We start from the raw sequence: 21908 nt of genomic DNA, 5'->3' as shown, positions 1-21908 counted from the left end.
ATTCCATAAAAAAATAAGAATTTTACACAAATTTTCCCACCATCCTCATGTCCACATACCCACTGTTAAATGAACGCTCAAAATGAACCTCACAGTGAACCTCCCGTGAATGACGACCACCATCACCGGCAGCAGCAGCTCGGTACGGCACCGACCGAGCCGTTTGAATCGTTCGCGACGTTGAACTGGCCGGTTGCGGCTACACGCGCGGCCGTAGTGTACCGCTTCGAGTTTTATTTTCTTTGGTTTTATTGATACCATTTTCCCTTCCCCCCGTGGGTAGGTAATTAACGAAAGTGTGCACGGAGATAGCTATAGCTCTATTCCAAAACAACCCCCTTTTTCTGCTGCATATGTATGAGAACAGAACGAAAGTGTCGGGACGAAGTGTAGAAGCATCACGTAGCACCACGAGCAAAATAGAACGTGCTGCAAATATGTGTGTGCCTGTGTGTGTATCTGCGGTGTGTCTGTGTGGAAAAATGTGGTTGAAATTATAGAAGGAAAATTCGTTGATCAAAAGCAGATATGCTTCGTGTCCCGCAGCTTCGAAGAACGTGCGGCAAGAAGGGTTGCTTGTGAATGTGCCATTTAAAAAAAACAACAACAACACAGTGCTGTGAAGATGAAGCAGCAACACAACAGTGGGCAACAAGGGAGTGAGGATGGGAGGGTGAAAATGCATAATTTTCTCACCCTTGAGCTTGGATCATTTTCGGCGATTTTGGGTACTTGGATGAGACGGCAAAGCTCGTCAGACACACACACACATACACTACGAGCCAACAAAAAAAAAAATATACACGAAAAATCGCGGCCTGCTGCTGCTGCCACTACAAAAAAGACCGTTGCGCGCGTATCCGTAATAGCGTTTGTCGAGGTGTGCTGTGCGCCGTGCTTTTTCGCTTTCTTCGTGCCAAATTCAGTACGTGCGGGGAGGGGGTGTGCCGATTGCGCGCGGGGGTTGGTTTGGTGTGGCGCGAGCAAAGTGTGTAAAAATAAAAACGTGTCAAAGCGCGCTGCTAAAAAAAAAAAACGAAACAACCAACCCGCACACTGGTGTGGACCTCCGCGCGTGTATTTTAGTGTACCTTGGGCGGCTGTGGCGCGGACCGACCCAAAGCCCCCGGACGGATGGTGTGGTTGAATGCGCGAAACCGAGCGACAACGATGGGTCACCGACGGAAGAAGAAGAATGTGATTAGGGAGAGCGGAAGTGGGGGGGGTGCGTTTTACAGAACACGTTACCGGAGCGGAGCATGCATGTTGAAGTGTTGAAGCCGACGGTCACTACCGGTTAGCGTACTCGGTGTTGCGGAAGGTCTTCATGCCGCGACGTACAATCCGGATGAAACAGCTGATTTTCTTTTACTGCCTAATATGGATCCGCAAGTCGGGGACTTGATACAACTATGGCGATAACGGGGAGGGGGAGTTTGCTGTTTACATTGTCCTCCGTTGACTTGCTATGGAGCGACTAACAAGGAAGCACAATCATGCGTGCGTTCTGACAGCTGTCAATTAGTTTAGTGGTTTGCAAGCGCAAAGTGTCGGTTAGTTTACTTCCGATGAGGATTTTCTTACAATTCATGATGATTTGTATCTATTGTGAGCTCTTCCACATGTTGTGTTTACATCATGGATTATAACACAACAATTCACTCTTATTCCTCAAACTTTTACATAGAATAGGACATTTAATGTTAGATATTGGATTATTGGGTAGGACTTTTCCTAAATATTATAAAAATCGCTGTGCTTAAGGACTAAATTATTGATCTCCAACTTACTGGTTAGGATATTGTTGGATTGGAGCTCAAGTTGTCCTAATACTTCATATAAGTCTTTGGATTGTTAGGACGTATCACAACATTGACATTGACTTTTCCTCGTTCTCAGATTTTCAAGCGAAACTGTGCGAAAAAATGGGCTCATTATTATGAGGAAACTCCACTGGGCCATTCTAAGCACTTTCCAAGAAAGTCTTACGAAACAAACTTCAACATCGCTAGCTATGGTTAAATATTCATATTCATATTAGGGAGCATCTTCTGTGGCGTTGGTCTCACATAACACCGAAAACATTAAAACAAACACATGTGTCTCGTTTTGCAGTTTTTTCCACCATCATTACTGTGGCTACCGCCACTAACACTAGGCCAGCTAGTAGGTAGTATAGCCAACGGCGATGGTTCAGGAGGAGCATTTTAAAAATATTTTCCTCACTACCAAACCGCCAAACGAAAGAGAGAGAGATAAAGGTATTCTGATGTGATGCAGAGTGTAAAGATGGGGATTGCATGTTCTTTTTGCCTGTTTTTGCTTCTTCCTCTTCCTTCTGGATGTGTATGTGGACGTGACACGGTCGTTAAGTCACAGCACATTTTCACGCAGAGTGTGCGAAATTTTTAACCGGGATTGAGAATGAGATGAATGTGTTTTCTTTGCATTAGATAGATTCTTGAGACGTGCAAAGAATTAACACTAAAGCCAAGGAGAGTATATTGGAGTAATTAGTCTATAGCAAAAACACAACCGCCAGTTTTTCTTCTTAGTAGTAGTTTACTAGTTTACAGCTATTATTATAAAACTCCTCATCGCAATCAATTTGCGAAATGAATCGGTTTCGTGCACGGGCAAGACACGCTTTTCGCACCGGTCGCTTGAGATAAAGCGTTTGTGGCGAAAAAGACGCTCACATAAACAAGAATTAGGGCATCACCATCCTCAGTCAGTGGGGTCAGAATCTTCCACCCAAGGAGAGGAAGAGACGCACGATTTACCGGTGGTGAGGAGACGGTGTGTGCCCCAGAGTGCAACGAAGCGAAGCCAACCTTTTGTCGGTTGGGCGTGCAAAAGCGAGTGTCTGTGTGTGTATGCTATTCCCGGGAGACCTCGGACGGAGGGTAAAGCTCATGCTGCGTGAAGGGAGCGTTGTGTTACTTCCTACCTTTTTTGCTTTTTTTGCTGCTGTGAAACCATCTCACACCAACTTGGGAAGGTGGTTGTAAAGGGAAGAAATGTATGAACGTGTATCTGTGGTGGGACTACGTAAATTGCAAAACACCCACAGACACACAAACACCCACACCACCAGTAATGCTTTCCACACTTTTTGGGTGTAGTAAAGGGGGTTGTTTTTGTCTTTGATGGGGTAAAACGATCCATTCCGGTGCGTCTTTCCGGCTGCACAGGGAAGGAAATTGTATGATTTCACCCAAATCTTTGTAAGTCCCTTCCCTTGATTAGATGAGTTAAATTGGGATTAATTATATTGTTTATCTATTTTTAATCCGCACAAAATGGTTCAATTTGGCTGTAATCAAATTAATTCCAATTTAAAGATAATTTCCCATTTATTTTCTTTGTTTCTCCGTCGGCACAAAATATTGCTTTATATAAGACAAAACCAAACCGCACGACAAGTGAAGCGATTACGCTCACAATAACACACGTCTGGGTGTGTGGTATTGGGGAAGAAAGATGCATCAGCTCTTATGCAGCGTGTGCCCACAAGTAGAAGGGGGAAGGGTGAGAAAACTTATAATGCATCAAGCCGCTCAAAGCCCAGGCTCTTCTTCGCTCGCACGCCTCGCAGATAGGGAATAGATGATTAGAAAATGATGAAATCAGCGGATGAGATAATAATGCAATTATAGCACACAGTTCTCTTGACTTGGTTGTTATGGGGGGGAAGAGGGACTCGAGTTCAAGAGAAGTTACTCATAAATTCCACCCCAAGCCTTTAGCATTTGCTGTAACACACGACTAAAAATCAATCGAAACGTGCCTCGTCTCTGCAGTAACGCTGGCGTTTGGAGCGAAAAAAGGAAGCGTTAACGCGCGTATGTGTGTGAAGAGAGAAGCAAAATGACATAAAATATGCTCCGGTACCGTACTGCGGAGAAACTGGGTCACAGGAAATAGTGGCCCCGGTTTATATCCGCACACATACACACACCCAAACAAACAAACCCATACAAACAAACACATCACCCTTTAGTAGTGAGTGTCGTACAGGGAAAAGCAGGATCACGTGTCAAACGGCCAAACGGGGCGGATGGCTGATGTGACCTATTCCAGGTGTCACCGGTCACCGGTGGACAAATAATCTTCTCCATTTATTAGAATTTATTGTGTGCTGTGAAAAAAGGGTGCCTCTTTACTGTCGTGTTTGCGTAGCAAAAGAAGGCAACACGTGACACGCAACAATCACCCCCCGTTTTTTCTAATTAAGTAATTAGTTGGAATTGTGGGGAAGAGCCCTTACTTCTAGCACTAAAACAAAGCCTGAAATAGATCATCAATATAAGAGAAGAAATAACAGCTTCTAAGATAGCATCAGCGACCTGACGGGGCGCGATATTGGAGCTCAGAGTCTCAGAGTCAAATTCCTCATCCAACAAGTATTTCGGGGTTTTTTTTGTCGGCACACATTCACAACCACTGGTCGTGTGAACTGGTGTGAAGGAAGGTAGTGGTGACTTAAAAATAGCAAAATGCTCTGTTGGGAGGTTTTCCACCAGATCAGATCAGTCCGCGTGTCAGACTGACCACCAGCCAGTCGGGGCCGGGGATTTGAAAAAGATGAAAAGCGATGCGGTTGCGAGTTTGTGTTCGTTGCGTTGCTCTTCGCAAGTGAAAAATAGCATCAAACGCATCAAATGGCCGGTGCGGGAGGGCATTGGGAACATTTGGGCACAGATGTGTATGTAATTTTTCAATGCCATTTTTCCGCTTGGCTGTGTGTGTGAGGATGATCTCCGGGCAGACGATTTTCTCTCGCCACTCGGCAGACAGGGTCGTGGTGTTTGTGGGAAGGCACTGGGAATGGCACCACATCAACATTGACAGCAGACGAATGCCCCGCCAACGAACTGGAGTGGAATTGGGAGCGGAATTTAGGGAAATTAGGCCACCAGCCAACAAACCACATTCATTGTGGAATGATTTGTTTACGTTTTTACAGCATACCCGCCTTCCGTTTTGGTTTTGGTGGTTGAGTACATGCCCGCCAAACGAATCGATTGCAATTCCAAACCATATACTTCTTCCTCAGAATACCCGGGAAAAACGAAACGAAACGAAACACTCCGACGAAACAAATGCTACCGATGCTGAAAAGTCTTACCGCAACGATGAAGAAACGAGGTGAATATAAAGTTCTACTCTTGTAACTCATGTTCTAGGTTTGTTTGCTACACTAGAAATAAGTTCCAAGTTTTCTTGTACTTACGACCAGTGTTTCATGTATCCACCAAGATGGTTTAACCTTTGTACTGGATTCTTTTTTGTTGCTGTGTGTGTGTGTATTACGTGCTTTGTGCACACCTCAACTTGCTGGAGGAAGCCCTCACGACCCACGATCGGTTGTCGTTTGCAACGTGTGTAAGTTTGTAACACACATTTTGCCCGCCTGCGTCACCGGTACTGTGTAACGTCTGTGTTGTAATTTGTTTATTTGTCGATTCATGTTTACAAACGAACTCTTTGTGTGTTTGTGTAGGTAAGTGCGTGTCTGTGTGTGTATAGCACGAGGAGGGTTGTCATTAAAACACAGGTGCGTTCAGGCAATAGGGCACGATCGCGAGGTGATCGCGTGGAAGCAGCAGCGTAGAACTTCCAAATACGTTTTAGAAGTATAGAATGCTATTCGACCTTCGAATTTTACATTTTGCTTCATGTTTAAGAGCTTTAAATTTGGTTGAATAATATTGAAATAATTTAAAATGATACTCTACAACATTTGTCATGATCCCAGTCAATGAAGTTAACTTACTTACTTTACTCAGTTTAATTAATTCTACTGAATTCAAGATTCATTCGGCGCAAGGAAACGTCATGCTAACGTACAACTTTTAAACAGTTCTGTCTCTCTAATAAACTAGAAAAAAGAAACATCAAATCTCTTCAAATATCGTGCAGAAAGTACAAACGGAAATGCAACAGACCGGCCCATTCCGTGCCGGCACTTGCGGCTGCACACGAAAGCAAATAATCGAACCTAGTTTACAGCTTGTAAATCATTTGGAATGCATTTTACCGAACGTCTGCGCACGCACACGGTCAGCCACACGTCCAGTGTGCCCTTTTCTCTACACTACACGCTTATCGATCCAAAAGAGGGGGTGGTGGATGGGTGCGCTTTTAAAAAATTAATCATCACCAACCAAACCAACCGGAATGGTTTCACCCTCTCTCCCAGTGTTTCGTTATTATTCGCTTCACTAGAGACGGGGACCGGCACGAAGCATGGATTCAATCACAAACATGCTTCCAGGGTTGTAGTCATCAGCGCGGTAGTCATCCACCCGAAAGTGATCATTGCGCGTCGATCGATCCGGACGAAGTTGCGCGTGCTTCAACGAAGGGGAAATAATGATTTTTGCAACAACAACAAAAAGAAGAAGTAATAACTAAGCACCGATTTTAAATGAAAGGGTGCGTCCGCCGGGGTATCGGTTTCCGTACGGCTTGTAGCGCCGTTTAGAGGCAAGATTAACTCATCTTGGCTCAATTGCGCCATGCATCATTGCGTGTGGTGTTTGCCGTCGCTAGTGCCAGGTCGCTAGTGACCGGTTAAGTATCGAATTTACTGAGCAATTACACTAAGTACACATGCCCGGGGGCAAAGGGGCTTGCGTTGACGTCAGTATGACAATAGTATCTACGATGCGATGAGCTACAATCAAATGATTTGACAGATTTGTTTTGCCAAGGTTTTTTTTCTGCGTTGCGTGTGTGCTGCTTCTATTTCTCAATGTTATGTTTCACTATCTTTTTGACGTTTTGTACCTTAGTTGTATCATGTTTGTTTGTTACTTGATTTTACAAAATAATTCGATTGTTTTTATTTTTCTCCAAGTGTCTGAAGTGTTTTTTTCCTTTTAAAAATATTTCATAAAACAATTAATCAAATAATTAAACGATATAATCCTGTCTGGCTCTATGTTTAAGGTTGTTAAAGCCACGGATCATTAGGCCTTATTATCCACTCCGTTTACGACCTTTGTCAACAACTTTATCGGCATTTGTGGTTTTGTTTTTTGAACAAAAACACTTCACGGCCAAATATGACATAACATCGGTAACGGGTTTGTTTTCGGTGATTGTTTGCCGACAAATCGAACGATAAATCGTTTCATCGGAACTGTTTGATTTTGTTTTTTGGAAGAGATTTGATAGATAAAAAATAACACACAAAAAAGCCGAAACCAGCGAACCATAACAGAGAGAGAAAGAGAGAGAGAGAAAGAGAGCATGTGGAAGGTTTGTCCTCTCATTAGCTCTTCGCACACCCTTCCAATGTCAATGTCTCCACGGTCGGTTACATTTTCGATCAATCGTTACTATGGACTACTGCCGGCTTCCTTCCCCTTTTGCAGGGTTGTTCTGCTTCAGTAAGGTTTGTCTAATTGATAGCCTACTGCGGCGTCTCATCAACGGGGGGATTTTTTGGGTGATCGACCGAATCAGTAGGGCTTAGTTGCGGCTAATCAGTGGTAATTAATTACCAACCTCTAATTCACCCATAAAGACCATAATGTATGGAAGAGAGGAAAAAAGCACATTTTACTAGTGGTTCTTTAAAATGGCTGTTTCATTTTTTGTTGGCTTCCTCACTGCAGCTTTTAATTAACATCCGGGTGTGTTTGTCTTCGCCCGTCGCCGGGTGTTCGCCGTTGATAATGGCAATACCGCGTGGCGCTCCACTTATCAGTAGCGTTTGGCGAGAGGTTCAGTATACAACAACACACGATTCGGACAACATAGTTCGGCTTTTAGAACGAGTGGGAACGAACAAAAAATGCCAATCGATCGTGCATTTCGGCACGAGTCTTCCACCGATTACCAGGTTGATGGAGTTGGCAGATGTTTCTTGACGCGGCAGAGAAGCTGGATTTGTAATCTGATGTCATCACTGCGCTAAAACACACACATTGGTTCGCAGTTCTTGTTAGATTGGAGCCGAGTAGAGCTCACCACAGAGGGAGAGATCTCAAGGTATCTGTGAAATTAACCTTTAACGGAAAACAATATCCTCTCCTCTCACCGGGTGCCACCCGGGATTGGTCTGATCTCACACACGCGGCCAGAAGAGTCGCCGTCATCGGGCAGGGGTGCGTTATTAATAGTGGCCCCAATCTTGCGAAGGTCCTCCGTGTATGTGTGTTCCGTTGTGTCCGTTGTGTCCGTCGGTTTATCGGCACATCATCGGTCCATGTTTACATTTTGCCACGACCCCGAACCCTCTTTTTACACGTCCTCCCGGGTGTGTGTGTGTGTGTGTGTCTGTGTGTGCCTGTAGCAGTGATTTTTGTGATCGATTCCACATCTTCTATGACGGTGCGCCATCTGAAGGATGGCCACAGTTGCCGGTGCAGAAGAGTGTAATGGTGTGTAAACACAGTGGATCACTAATTGACGTTTGATGCTTCTTTTTTTTTGCTGGTCCCAACCTGAACCGGAAAGCAGGGAGAATGCGGCGAGAACCATGTGACGCAAGCCTGTCCGTCCGTTTTTATGCAAACAATTACGCGATCGCAGGGTTCCGGCTGGTTCTGCTTGGGGTGTGATTTTTGGGTACATGGAAAGAAGCTAAAGATGATGATGTTCTAAAAGAATCTCAACGTTAATCTGACCTTCTGTGCCATATTGTGTGTGTTCGTGGTGGTTCGTCTTCCGTTGCACAATCGTGTTCCGCTCCCTTTTGTGTGTTATCTTGTGCAAGCTTTTTGAGTGTACCGCCTAATAGAATCGATAAACAGTTATAAGTGAAATAGGAAACAGATGGGTGTTGACAGTGCCGTTTAACTGGAGGTAACATTGTTGCTAAAAAGGCAAACAGTTTGCCAGATAAAATGCTCTCGAAGGAAGTGCAAAGTTCGTTCGTTTTAGTGCTCGAGTCCCGGAGGTGTTCCTCTGTTTGTGGTGCCAGCTTTTAACAACCTATCACGATTCGCAAATACAGCTGGATTAGGCGGCAAACAGATTTGCACCAACACCTGTGCCGATAGTGCCGCTTATCAAGGAGAAAGCGAAACGTTTTCAATGCATCATCGTAGTGACAGCAAAAAGGTCTTGCTATTTTTTTAATTACTTAAATAATTAGATGTTTCATTACAATTTGCTCATGCGTCTGATTTGGAATTTAAATGCAATTTATAAAATTGGATTGTTTATATTTAATTACAATAATTAAAAACAATCACACAAGGACGAATTGTGCTTGTTTGTTTGTGTTTTATGAGCTTTCGTTTTTTGGTCCTTCGTGCCGGATTCTACTTATTAGCGATGACCTGACAGAAGCGATCATAATTCAAATGAAGCAGAGCCAATTAGTCTTTCAAATGAGCTCATTTAATTATAATAAAGCGTAGAAAAACAATCGAAAATAAAGCAGAGTTTGTGAGAGCACTTTCCCTTAGCCAGTGGTCGGCAAGGAGCATTGATTCGAAGGACATACATAAATTACTGTTTTTATTGTTTAATTTAAATTGCTGATTGTATTGAAGAGTTGCGTGCATTATTAAGTATTGAAACTGAAAGTAGAGAATTGTATTCAAACCTTTCCTTTTGTGTGTGTACTTGCCAACCCCTGGTCTAGACGATGCATTCCTGCAGTCCAGCAAAATCTAGACCATTAGTCTACCTTTCCCTTAATGCACACTAAACATGCAATGTGGCCCGACCATCGCCTTATATGCAAATATGCATCGCATCACTTCCCAAAAACGGCTCGGTCAATGACGCTCTAGCCCGCAGTAACTTGCCAATCGTCTCAACGCGGCAAAATAACTCACAAAATGCCGCAAACTAGACAAACCCCCTTCCCAAAAAAGGGTAAAAGCTTAAGCGCATGAAAAATGAACCTTTCAAGGTTCTTCAAGTTTCAGTTTTGGCTGTTTAAAGCCGTTTAAAGCCTTCCCAGTCCCTACCACCTTGACTATCTGTGGCTAGTTTACAGCTGAATTTAGTTCGCGCTTGGGCCTCACGATGGTGACCGGTTTTGTTTGGTTTTGTTGGTTGGTGGGATTACCTCACCCCGAGGCTTTTGGTCTGTGTCGTGCCGGTTTCACTGTTTGTGACAGTTTTATTTGGCATTCTTTTTGTACATCGTTTTTTCTCCCTTCTTCCTCTAACTCCATCGATAAAACCGATACCAAAACGTCTCGGCAACCTCGTCACGTCATCTCGCAATGGCACTCCATGGCTCGAAGAAGTTGTCCCTGCGGTTCAACAACCATCCCTCCTCCCTTTGCCAAATCAATGCGACGAAGAAAGGCACTGCTGTTGGGTGTACATAAAACCCTTCCCTTCCCCTTGCTTCTCTGATTGCCATACCACACGGCACATGCGACATTGCCAGCTGACTGCCCATGCGAGCGCCCAACGGTGGTGAATGTTAAACCCCCTTCTCTCTGGAGAAGGCGCGCTGATGTCATGCTGCAGCACGGATTTCGCACGGTGAAGGCATGCGTAATGTTCTATTCTTCTTTTGGGTTGTGATAAATGCAAAAAAATGTCTTTGGTAGTTCTCTCTCGCTCTGATGATGATATTACACTGCAGAGTTGTTACGCGAAAAAGGGAATGGTTTGGTCGAACAATCGACGGACAGGTTGTAGGGCAAAGGTTGGTGATTTATTTAATTGACCATTGAGGGGCATCATTTGAGTAAGCATTCTTCCAGTGACTGATGATGTTGTTGGAGCTGATTTGCACACCGGCTCTTGGTGGTTTGTGTGTGTGTCACCTGTGGAATGACACGAGACAACCAGTGATTGATGATATATGGTGCAGATACATCGACCAGACTTGAAGGCGCTCTTTGAAGTGTTAAATGTTATGAAATCCATTAAAGATGCCTGAACTGACAATTAATCTCCATAACGTCTTTTAAATGTACCTTACAAAATTCGACTAAACTTATAATTCTTGGCCGAAAATGACTCAATTCTCGGTAAAACTTGATACAAATTAATCCAAAATACCTGTATAATAAGGTCGGTAGGACCTCGAAGTTCGTTACATCTCAGCTATTAGGGCTAAGGGTACAAGAGTCTTCTACAATAGAATCATATTAAGCAAGAAATTGAACATAAATCTCTTTGGACAACATCAATTTCCTGTAAAAACCTATATGTGTTCCGTTTGTTAAAACATTAATTTAATCTCTTCCGTTCATTTTCGATCAACCTTCACCAATTGTGCTTATCGTTCAAAATGCCCAGTCGATGCACATTTTGGTCGACGCATTTGTCACTCCCTAATCCTACCCGGCGGTTCGATACCACGGAACCGCAGCGATAAACGTCATTCGTCCAAAGCGTGCGAAGCAGCGTAATGCGTTCCGCGCAATTATCGTGGTAATCCGACGACTTTATGAGTCAGTGGTTAATGCAACAAAGAAAAGGTACGCCACATGCTTGTCTCATGTTATCGGTGTGCCAGCTGTGCTAGCTTGCGATGTACCGGTTGGTCCGTTGTTTAACGAGCAGACAAACCACACACACATAGAGAAAACCTTCTTCGTGGAGATTTATGATCAATGAGACTATCCAAAACTGTATCGGCGACCGATAAGTACGACCTGTTAATAGTAGAAGCCGATAAGTTCACAAATAAAACACATCACTGCAGACCTACAGACGTTATGTAAACGATCGCAACGATACACTCGTCAGTCAAAAGATGAACAGGGGAGACAGGGGTGGACTGATAGACATGATGGCTGGCATGGCTGCCAAATTGCAAACCCCAGGCCCACTTGAACTATTGATAAATGTGTGTGCGTGCGCCGTGATACGGGTGAGGCAATTTTGGTTAACCCTTTCACAGTTCCACTGAAGGTGATCGGTTCAATCGAACGCAAATTCGATCATCGTTAAGAATAGTAACTTTTCCGTAAGGAAATAGTAAATTTCCTGCTCGATTCGCAACCACCACTTGACACGCAAGAGAATCGCAGAAGTGGAAAGTGTATAATTTAAACGTTTCCGCGCGAGAGATGAGATCATTGGACGACCGGTTGATCGCGTCAGGTTGTCAGCGATCATTTTTACGAATGAATTGAGGAAGGATAAGAAGGAATATTGAATTATTCAAATGATTTAGGATGTTTAGTCAATATCAATATTGACTTCTTGTAAGATATAGCGGGGTATGATGCAAGGTTTCACCCCAAAAATGATCGTTTTGCATGATCTGTATACTGTACATAAATCCTATAGAACATTAATTTTTCATTTCTCGTGGTAATTATTTGTCATTTCTCCCAGATAATGCAAACATTCATCCCTTTGTGTGTTTAAAGGCCGTGCATTTTCGTGTATGTTGTGTGTTGTTGTGTCCTCCATCCGAGTACCAAATCGAAAGCTCCCCCAAAAGTGTTCTTGTGTGATGTTGTGAATAATTCCAACAATAACCCTAAACAATAAAACTGAACCTAATTGTACTTCAACAGTCCTAAACATTACAATCTCACCAGCATTGTGTATCCTTCCACATCCCTCCAAAACAAAAACTACATCCCAGAACTTTCCTCACTTCATCACACTTTTATCGAAACGAAACGAAAACACCATCGTCCCCAGTGCGCGTGCCCTGCCGTCCGTTGGTCGTGCCGGTTATGTCGTGTGGCCGCGTAGCACCGAACTGCTATGGCCGAAGACTTGGCTGATCAAATTGACGACTATATCTGTGTATTTGAAGGAGCCGGTGACCTCACGATGGATACGTTCGTAATGCTACTGTTTGCGCTGATTGTGGTAGTGATTTCGCTCGTGTTTGCGACCAAACTGATCTACGACAAGTACGTACTGAAGAAGGGTGCTACGGCGACCGGTGGGACGGCTGACGGTGTCGGTACTGCTGCCACCGTGCCGGCCGGTACTGCGACACCGCTCGTGTCCGCCGGTGTGACTGCTGGGACGCGCGTCTCCGAACCGAAGGAGGTGCTCAGCAAGAAGGTAAGAAAGGGTGGGACGTTATTTCTTAAAGATTTAGCTTAGGACCAATAAAGCACATTTCCATGTAAACAAGGAATCTCTTAGTACCTAAAAGTCTGAAACAGAGGTTTATGTTTCACGAAGATCTTCTGGATAGTGGGTACTTTAGACATTGTCCTGCGATCTCACTGATCTTCAAGAGCATGGCAGAACAGAATGTTTATTCTGAACTCCTGATCTCCACTAGACCAAACTAGCCATATCTTACAACTCCAAAATAGAAATCATGAGCCTAAAAACGAACTTCATCTCCTCTCCCTTCAGGAGGCCATTCTGTCCCAAGTTCGTAATGGAGGCAGCGGTGGCATGGGCGGTGGCGGCGGTGGTGCCAGAGGTGGTGGCGGCTTCGGTGGAGGAGCGATGGGTGCCGCCAGCGGTCCCACGATCGCTCGCAAACGCATTTCCCGCATGAGTCCCGGTCCCGAGGCGCAAAAGAAGCGTCCGGTGATACCACCTTCCAACATTAATGGCACTGATCCGGTAAGTGAACCAGAAACTGATCATCCACATGATGTACTTGGAGTCTAATTGAAATCTCCAATTTCTCCCGTTCCAGCAAATCACGCAATGGGCAATCCATCTGTTCCGCTGGCTGTACTCCGACCTGGTGGTGGTGAACAAGCTGCTCCAGGATTGGGTGGCCACCGTCAACACGGCACTGCTGACGCACGTCGAGCAGCACGAAATGATTGTGGAGGTGGTGCGCGTCCTGCCGGAAAGTTTGCCCCCCAACATGTCGAGCATACTGTGCGAACCGACCGATCAACCGAACGAGGTCGAGCTGCTGTTCGACGTCGACGCTACGCCCGTGCTGCAGATCAAGGCATTCAAGTCGAGCAATCAAAAGACGGAGGTGTCCCACTACAAGGCGACGGTGGCCCGGCTGAAGTCACGCGTCAGCGTTATCGTGAACTATTTCGCACTGAAGGGAGAGATGAAGCTGGAAGGATATCCTGATGTAAGATAGAGGAAGATCTCCTTGAAGATCGTTTCGATGCATTGTACCCGTTGTTTTGTAGATCAAGATCCATCTGAACAGCATTGGACCGCTGAAGACCGCTAACGCACAGGACGAGAAGAAGCAGATCGATCTCATTACGGAGCTGCTGATTGGTTCGATGCGTGATGTGGTGTACCCAGTTGACTTCTCCATCTACTCCACCTGTCCGCGAATAATGGGCGAAGAGTCGGAGGAAGTCACCTCGGACTATGGCTACGGTGTAAGACAGATTGTTTGTTAAGTGCAAGGAATCAATCAGAGTTGTTGAACGATCGTTTGGCTTCCCTTTTGTTACAGGGTTACAGTGATGGATATCGTGGCTATCAGGATGATGCGTACGGTACCGGACTGTCGGCATCCCCAAGGAAACTACTAGTCAAAGTGGTGAAGGCAGAAGGACTGTTGAAGGTACATCTTACGAACAATCAAAAGGAACACGAGTTCACTTGATCTCTCTTTAAATTGTAGTGCTCACAGCCTTTCTGTGTGATCGAGATGGACGAACCGGCCCAAAAGCACCAGTCCGCCTCCAAGCTTGGCCAAAGCCCGTACTGGGATGAAACCTTCCTGTTGTAAGTAGCTCCCTCTAGCGTACAAACAAAAAACCCTCGTACCGTAATTGACGTTTCAATGTTTAGACAAACGTTGTAGCGTATAGCAACATTATTGATGTTAGTGTAAAGTACGAATTATGTGGTCATGTGGTATGGTATACGATACGTTTCTTCTTTCTTCTTTCCTTCGGTTCCAAAACGAAACGACCGGCTCCTTCCCTCCAACCTCCCACGTAGTGATCTGTCGAACCACTCTACCGAACTCCTGTTCGAGGTGTACGATACTGTAGCAGTAGGTAATGATAAAACGACGAGCGAACTGCGCGAAGGAACCGCTGGGGATGATGCTACTAGTGACGATCCTCAGCAGGTTCCTTCTGCGGCGGTTAACATGGCCTCCGCCGCCAGCATGCCCGACGTTGTCGACAGTACTACTAACACGCGTTCGGAAACGAGCGCCGAGCTGCCGCCGGTGGACAATGGCAGCGATGGTGTGTTGGCCACCGTTGCCGAATGTCCGGAAGCGAGTGACGCCACGGAGAACGATCCGGTCGAGCCGCTAACTACCAAAACAACTCCCACGCCGACGGTCGACTCCGGTGGCGACGAACCTGCATGTACCGATACTAACCAATCTAAACCCCGTAATGCATGTGAGTGTAATAATACGAAAAGATACTAAGGAAGTAGTTGACGATGAATGAGCGTATGAGTAGTAAGTAGTGAAGGTGGATATTGTTGCCTGCATTGATTCAATAACTGATAGTGTTTTAGTACTAAGAATGTGCATTATAGAGATTAACAGCTCCCTCTAGCGTAAAATCAAAGGTACCATCAACCTTTTAACGATAGAGCAACTAGTTTAAATGTAGGAAATAATCCAGCTGCATGATCTTTAAAACAATTTTGTAACAGTTTGCCGCTTTTCTAATCAGTATTTAGAGCTTGGATTTGAAATCCAACTTTTTACAAATTTCCTTTGGATTTGGATCCAAGTACTAACAATCACTAACGATGCGTGCCATGTTTTCATAATTTCTGTTCTCTTCCCTCCCCACAGCTGGAGGGCAAAAGTTCCTTGGACTGGGTCTGGTAGGAATCGACGAACTGGCCAGTGGTCCAGCCACAACACAAATCCTGGAATTGCAACCGCGACCCTACGAAACGGAAACCATTACCGGTTCCTTAACGGTTGAGGTAGTACTTGAAAAGGTTAACCGTACCAAAGCGATCGAAGATACTAATTCCCTGCACTGTTCGTTGTTTAGTTTGTCTTCATCGATTCACCACCGGTCCCGGCAGCCCGAAGACAGTACAACCAGCAGTCCTTCCACGCGAACGGAATGTCCAACTTTGCCCGAGGTAAACCTTCCTACCATTAAGTTTTTACATTCATCCTTTCCATGTTCTGTATTTGGACCACACCACACCTCTCTCATCACCGATCATTTCCAAACACTGCAACTTGCAAATTCTATACAATTTTTCACAAGTACACACATTTTTCATTCTTTTTACATCTATAAACATACTTTCGGTACTTTTACCAACTCTTGTTTGCACCTTGGTGTGTTTTTTTTTCCTCTCTTGTTTCTTTGATTAGTTGCCTTTTGTTACGTTGAGTTTAGTTTTGCAACTGTTAGTTTGTTTATCTTGTTCTTTTTTGTTTGATGTTGTTCTTTTTTTCTTTTAGTTTATCATAGATTATTTAAATCTTATTAGTTTTTTTTGTTTCAAACTAAATTCACTTTTGGTGCACTTGGGTGTTTTTGTTTTGTTTTTACGTAAAAAAGTTAGGTTTATCGTAGATCAATATTGCGAAGGTTTAAGAAATTTTGCATCACATGCACGAATCACTCTTCATTACACATTTTCATTTTCCTTCTCTCGTTATTGGTATCTCGTTCTTTTTGGCCTGTCCATATTTTTCCATAACTCTCTCTCTCTCCCCCAATAACGTATCCCAAAAATGGGTTGAAAAGTATCATAGAAAGCTTTCAATCGTCACCGTTTCCTCCTCCCCGAGAGGGTAATAATTGTAACCACCAAAAAAATCAACAACATACAAAAAAGCCAAACTGCCACCACCACCACCTCCTTTAAGTGAACAAAGTATATTTTCTCACATAATCCCTCGATCGATCTTGTCTGTTATTTTGTTATCTTTTCTTCTTCTTCTTCTCTTCTTTGTCTATTGTTTCAGAATACTAAATCAAAATTTTCAATTACAACCCAAGATAAACAAAAACAAGACTTAAACACTTTCGAAATCTTATCTCAAACAACACCACAACCAACAACAATACCTTAACGACTACTATCTACTGTATGCGCTTCCGACTTATTCGCCGAGCGATCGCTGCGGAATCGCTGCTCCGAACCAATAACAAAGCTGTTTTCTCGCTCCTCTCTTTGGTTGTTTCGTTGAATCAATGTCCGGTTTTATATTTCAAACTGTTATATTATTATTTTACTATTTAATTTTCTACTGTTTTCGATTGAAATTATCTTTGTAATGTACGAAAAATAAACATCATTCGTTATTGGCATGGCTGGGTTTAATGTTCTAGTGATACTTTATTTATCTCAAAGATGGAAACTCTTCGAAATCTTGTTGCCGAATTACGATAAAATTTTGAAAATTGTTCATCCAGTTTCTTTGCATGCCAAATCAAGAAACTCCACCAAAAGAAGTGAATGTTGTAGGTCTGTTCTGGCAACGGGGAAAGCAATCAGCTCTGCTACTACTACTACTACTACTACTAGGCTACTAAAGCACAGCACAAGCCGCTCCACTCTCTACTACACTACTACTCAGCCACTCAGCTTAGTGCCTGGGGCCGAGAAGGATGACAGACAGAGCAATTATATAGGTAGACAGTAACCCAGTCAAAAGAATACAAACACCCGACCCTCACCACTATTTGCAAAGCGTTTACAGTCGATGTACAAAACCCCTTTCAATTCTAGTTGAAGTTGAGTGCATATATCAAACCAAATACTTCCAAAAGTATATGTATAATTGCACTGAGAGATAGAGAGGGAGAGATCTATGTGAGTAAAGATATTTTTGCCTGCTGCGCACCGACAACCACCAAATTAATCTACGCCACTAATCGGGATGGTTTTGTGCGTTTTTTTTGAAGACTAACGATATCATCAACACTTCAAAGACATCATTGAAGCCGATTTTAAGACTTCCATTTCTTGCTCGAAACTTAACAGACGAATCATCTGCATGTGCTGCCTTCACCAAAAACGATAATACTCTCTTGGAAACGAGCTATTGGTTCTCGATGTGTTTGATTTACCTCTTGTCCCCAAACAAAAATCCACTCTTGCAAGAGTGATCCTCGTCTTCCCAGTTTTTCCTGGAGAGAAAACCTCCCTCCGGGGTCGTCCCATCAGGCTTGAAATGGTTTCCTTTCTTCTTTTTTTCGAACCGATTTTAAAAACTGTGTGGTTTTTTGATTGTGTTTCACATGCGAAGGCTGATCCTTGATTTCTCATTACGATTGTTTTCCCCCCAGATGCCGTCACGAGTACGCCCGGTCCGGGAAGTCCGGGCAAAACCGCAGCTAACCAGGCGATGGTCAACGGGTCGCAGAGTAGCTCCCCGATGTCACCTTCCTCACCGTCCAAGCAGCTGTCGAACAAGGCGCAGGCGATGGCAGAGCGTAACCAACGGTTCCAGGCAGCCGAAGCTAACCGGATGGTAGGAAAGGATCCTTCTAGCACATCTTAACTCAACCATAATCTTTATATCCTTATCTCTTCCAGAACAATTCCTTCCTCAAGCCGACCGCAACCGGTCAGCTGAACTCTCTCAACGGCATGGGCAAATCTGAATCCACACCGGCCTCGCCGGCCCTCTCCTCCACCTCTGCCACCTCCCAGTCCATGACGGCCAGCCTGAGCAACAGTGCGCCGGTGAGCGTCAACTCGGCGCCACCCGTCAAGAAGCCGCGCAACATCTTCGGCACGCTGCGCAACAAGCTGACGCCCTCGAAGAAGTCGAAATCGCTGGACGTGCCGCAGTACAGCCCGACCACGCCCGGAGGTAACGTGCGGAGCGCATCGTCAACGCTCAGTCGAGGATCATCGATCGATCAAAGTTGGTTGACAATGCATGCGCTCACGCCTCCTCACTCAGTTTATTAATGTACGCGTATTGTTTTGTTTTTGTTTTCCCCCAGGATCAAACATTTTCCGCAACCTGTCACGCAAGTCGTCCATCTCGGAGTCGTCCGCCATCTCGGGCCTGTCGACGGGCAGCGGGCGAACGTACGTGCACGAGGAGTCGACGCTGCTGCTCGAAACGACCGAGAACAACGTGGTGCGCCACTATCTGGTGCCGCTCGAGGTGGCCACCAAGCAGAAGAACTGGAAGCGCAAGGGTACCAAGCTGCACATCTACAACGATCACACGTTCGTTGCGAAACACATCCCAGGGTTAGTGGCGTCCAGCACGCTCCACCACACGCCAAGAAGCACTACTAACTGTGTCTGCTTTGTTTTCAGTGGCATCCTGTGCTTTGTCTGCAACCGCAGCATACCGAGGCGCCCGGGCAAGCAGGGCTACGAGTGTCGGGACTGTGCGATCCAGTGCCACAAGCCGTGCCACGTGCGGGCTCCCCAGGCCTGTCCGAACCCGAAAATACTGTCCATGCAGCTGTAAGTATGCGAGGAACGGGATAGCGAGAGCATTGGTGATGGGATTTCCCCGTTTTTGTTGTTTAAACTGCGTAGCCTCCTCTATTTCCTCCCAACTATTTAGATTGTTTTGTTTAAATATCTTCCCTTTACCATCCCACTTCCATTCTTTTCCCAAAGGTCTTCACTACCCGTACTTAGAGATTAGTGTGGGGGCCGGCACACCAACAACCGATGAACCGAAAAACAGAACCCTCCTCCCCCCTTTGCTGCGTACGCTCTTGCCGTTTTGTTGTGTACCACACACCTTGTTACTCGCGGGTCGCTCTCTGCATCACTCTTTCCCCAAATGTGTCGAAATCGATCGAACATTTTGGCTTCTTATGGTCTTTATCTTTTTGTTAAATGTTCTAAAAGGAAATAGTTTTGAGGGCTTCCTTTAGTAGAATTAAATGAAAAATAAGCCAAAACAGTCGTAGAGAGTAACTGCTTCAGAAAGCTTCCTTCCCGTACATCCCCCCGCATTGCAACTTTCCAACAAATCTGCAAACCGTTTCGTAAGTGTGTCCCTAGAATACAAATGTCCGTTTTTATTGCTGCTTCAGCTCGTTGTGCTAACACAAAATTGGCTCTATGGCTGTGTTTACCATTCTCCGTTGGGTGAACTATTGCCCGTGTCGTAATCTATTCTGAAGTGTTGATTAGTTTTGTTTTTAATTTTTGAGAATTTACTTCAAAAATACTTATTTTTACTTTAATTCGTGCTATTTTACTTTTTTTCTCTTTATGTTTTGTGTTTTGTGTGTGTTTTTGTCTCTTCTAAGTTTCTTTTTTACTTTTTATAATTGCTTACCTATTTGTAATTTCATTCTAACTCCTTACTATTGCTAGTAACAAAATTGTATGCTCCTATTTGTGCTTTCAAACTCTCTGTAAGCGAGTGTAACTAAACGTGAATCTACGATTTTCACCCTAAACAATACTAATCCATTTTTATCCTTCCAGTTTGCGATGGCCCTGGACACACTAAGGACACACCAGTTTCCCCCAAAAGAGACCCTCCCCGGGGAACGGACAACAAAGAACTCTCTGCCAAAGGAGCATTTATACAGAGAAAACAACTACTATCACTACCACTAATAGATCGGCTAAAGGACGCTAAACGGCGAGTGGAAAAGAAAAGCAAAAGCGGCGAAGAAAGTGAAAGGAACAAAAAGCACACAACAAGTTAGGATAAGCAAAAGTGTATCATTCGGGTAATGAAATGAATCAACGCAAACAAAAACAAACGAAAAAAACGGGATACAAAAATGGGAAAATCTTAGCTGCTGCTTATTTTTGCTACAACGTATTTCATTAATCAAAACATCCAGCAAAAAAAAGTGTAAAAATTGCTAAAACTCTAAAACATATTAAAAAGAAGAAACCAATCCTCTCGAACGCTACAGCGCTTTCTACGACGAACTCTATATGAAAACGATCTTTCGAAAACAAAAAGCAAACGGTATAACAGAATATAACGATAGACATGTTGCGTTGCGAACCGTTTGAATGCACCTGTGTTTGTGCCCGCGCAACAAGCTTTTGCTCGCGCAGCAAATTCGTCTTTCTCGCACACTGTGTTTCAAAACATTAGCTCTCTTTTTCTCACGCTTTCTTCTAAACCTTTCACCCCTCTACTGCTCTTTGTAACGTTTCTCTCGTGTTAAAAGAATACATTTTCTATAATATAGTCAACAACAAAAAAAGGTTAACATTGTACAGTACAGGATGAGGGTGAGGGACGACGCGCGTACAACTATGTTCGATTTAGTATAGCAGCATGTGTTTAGAAGGAAAACAGTGCCTAATGGATAATGGGTTACAGCGAGGATCTGAGCGTATTAGTCATTACAATGTAAGAACAACCCGTGGGCGCCAGGGAATGGTAGAAGGTCCCGACAAAACTGGCCAGCATAAGTGGAATTCACATTAATTTATATCTAACACTAGGGGCAGCAGTACAGCGTATCTGAAATGGTAGGGTAGAGATTGAAATTTTCTATTCGTTTCGTTCGACAAAGCAGAAACCATGCTAATAAATACCTCTCTCTCTCTCTCGAATCTGTAAACAGTGTGACCAAAAACCGTGATTACAATCAGCAAACAACAGTGCAGTAGGAACCGATTGAACGATTTTTTGTTTGCAAACGATAAAACGAATCAAGGCTTTAAGTGCATCAAATGCAGCTGAATCAAAATATTGACCGTTAGATAGGTCCGTTTAGTTTGTCACTTTGTTAACACGCTTCCGCCGATCCCGTCACAGAGCACAACAACACAGTTTCGTTTTTTTGTAGATGTTTCTGTTACTGCGATGTTTTGTATTGTGTACGATTATGTTGCTTTTAATGCGTTTATACTAATGACTATTGTTATGCCCGTTACGAATCTGATTGGTGAGATGATCACGTTGTGTTGAAAGGTAATGAAACGTTAATTTAACAAACAAAAAAAGCCCCGAATAAAGTCAGTTAAAGGTGAAAGTGTCAATGAATAAACGTTAATATTGTTTAAAATGATGGTGTGCATGATGGATATAACTACTTACTTACAACCACTCTCTTTCCATCGTCATCTGATTTCTTCTTCAACCGCCGAGCTTGCTTCTCAATGTTTTAGTCGTTATTTTTCGAATTTTTCACATCTGTATG

At 44.0% G+C, this 21908-nt stretch overlaps 1 protein-coding gene across 10 annotated transcripts; it reads left to right on the top strand.

The window, feature by feature from the left end:
- The first annotated feature begins 157 nt into the window (after positions 1-157).
- LOC120958835 (uncharacterized) lies at positions 158-21776 on the top strand. Of its 10 annotated transcripts, none has more exons than XM_040381882.2 (16): positions 158-279; positions 12713-12969; positions 13273-13488; positions 13565-13966; positions 14028-14228; positions 14306-14416; positions 14477-14580; positions 14800-14858; positions 15623-15759; positions 15831-15924; positions 18093-18277; positions 18343-18676; positions 18759-19014; positions 19084-19236; positions 19396-19772; positions 20221-21776. In XM_040381882.2, exons 2-15 carry the CDS (start codon positions 12730-12732, stop codon positions 19421-19423), a joined length of 2520 nt encoding a protein of 839 aa, XP_040237816.2. In that variant the 5' UTR covers positions 158-279; positions 12713-12729; the 3' UTR covers positions 19424-19772; positions 20221-21776. The 10 variants fall into 10 exon arrangements, with proteins under 10 accessions (XP_040237816.2, XP_040237811.2, XP_040237810.2 ...); XM_040381877.2 differs by having other exon boundaries at positions 12595-12969; XM_040381876.2 differs by having other exon boundaries at positions 12536-12969.
- Positions 21777-21908: the final 132 nt, after the last annotated feature.

This window comes from Anopheles coluzzii, chromosome 3 (assembly GCF_943734685.1).
Source record: "Anopheles coluzzii chromosome 3, AcolN3, whole genome shotgun sequence".
Classification (NCBI taxonomy): domain Eukaryota; kingdom Metazoa; phylum Arthropoda; class Insecta; order Diptera; family Culicidae; genus Anopheles; species Anopheles coluzzii.
This window is presented reverse-complemented; position numbering and strand designations above follow the sequence as displayed.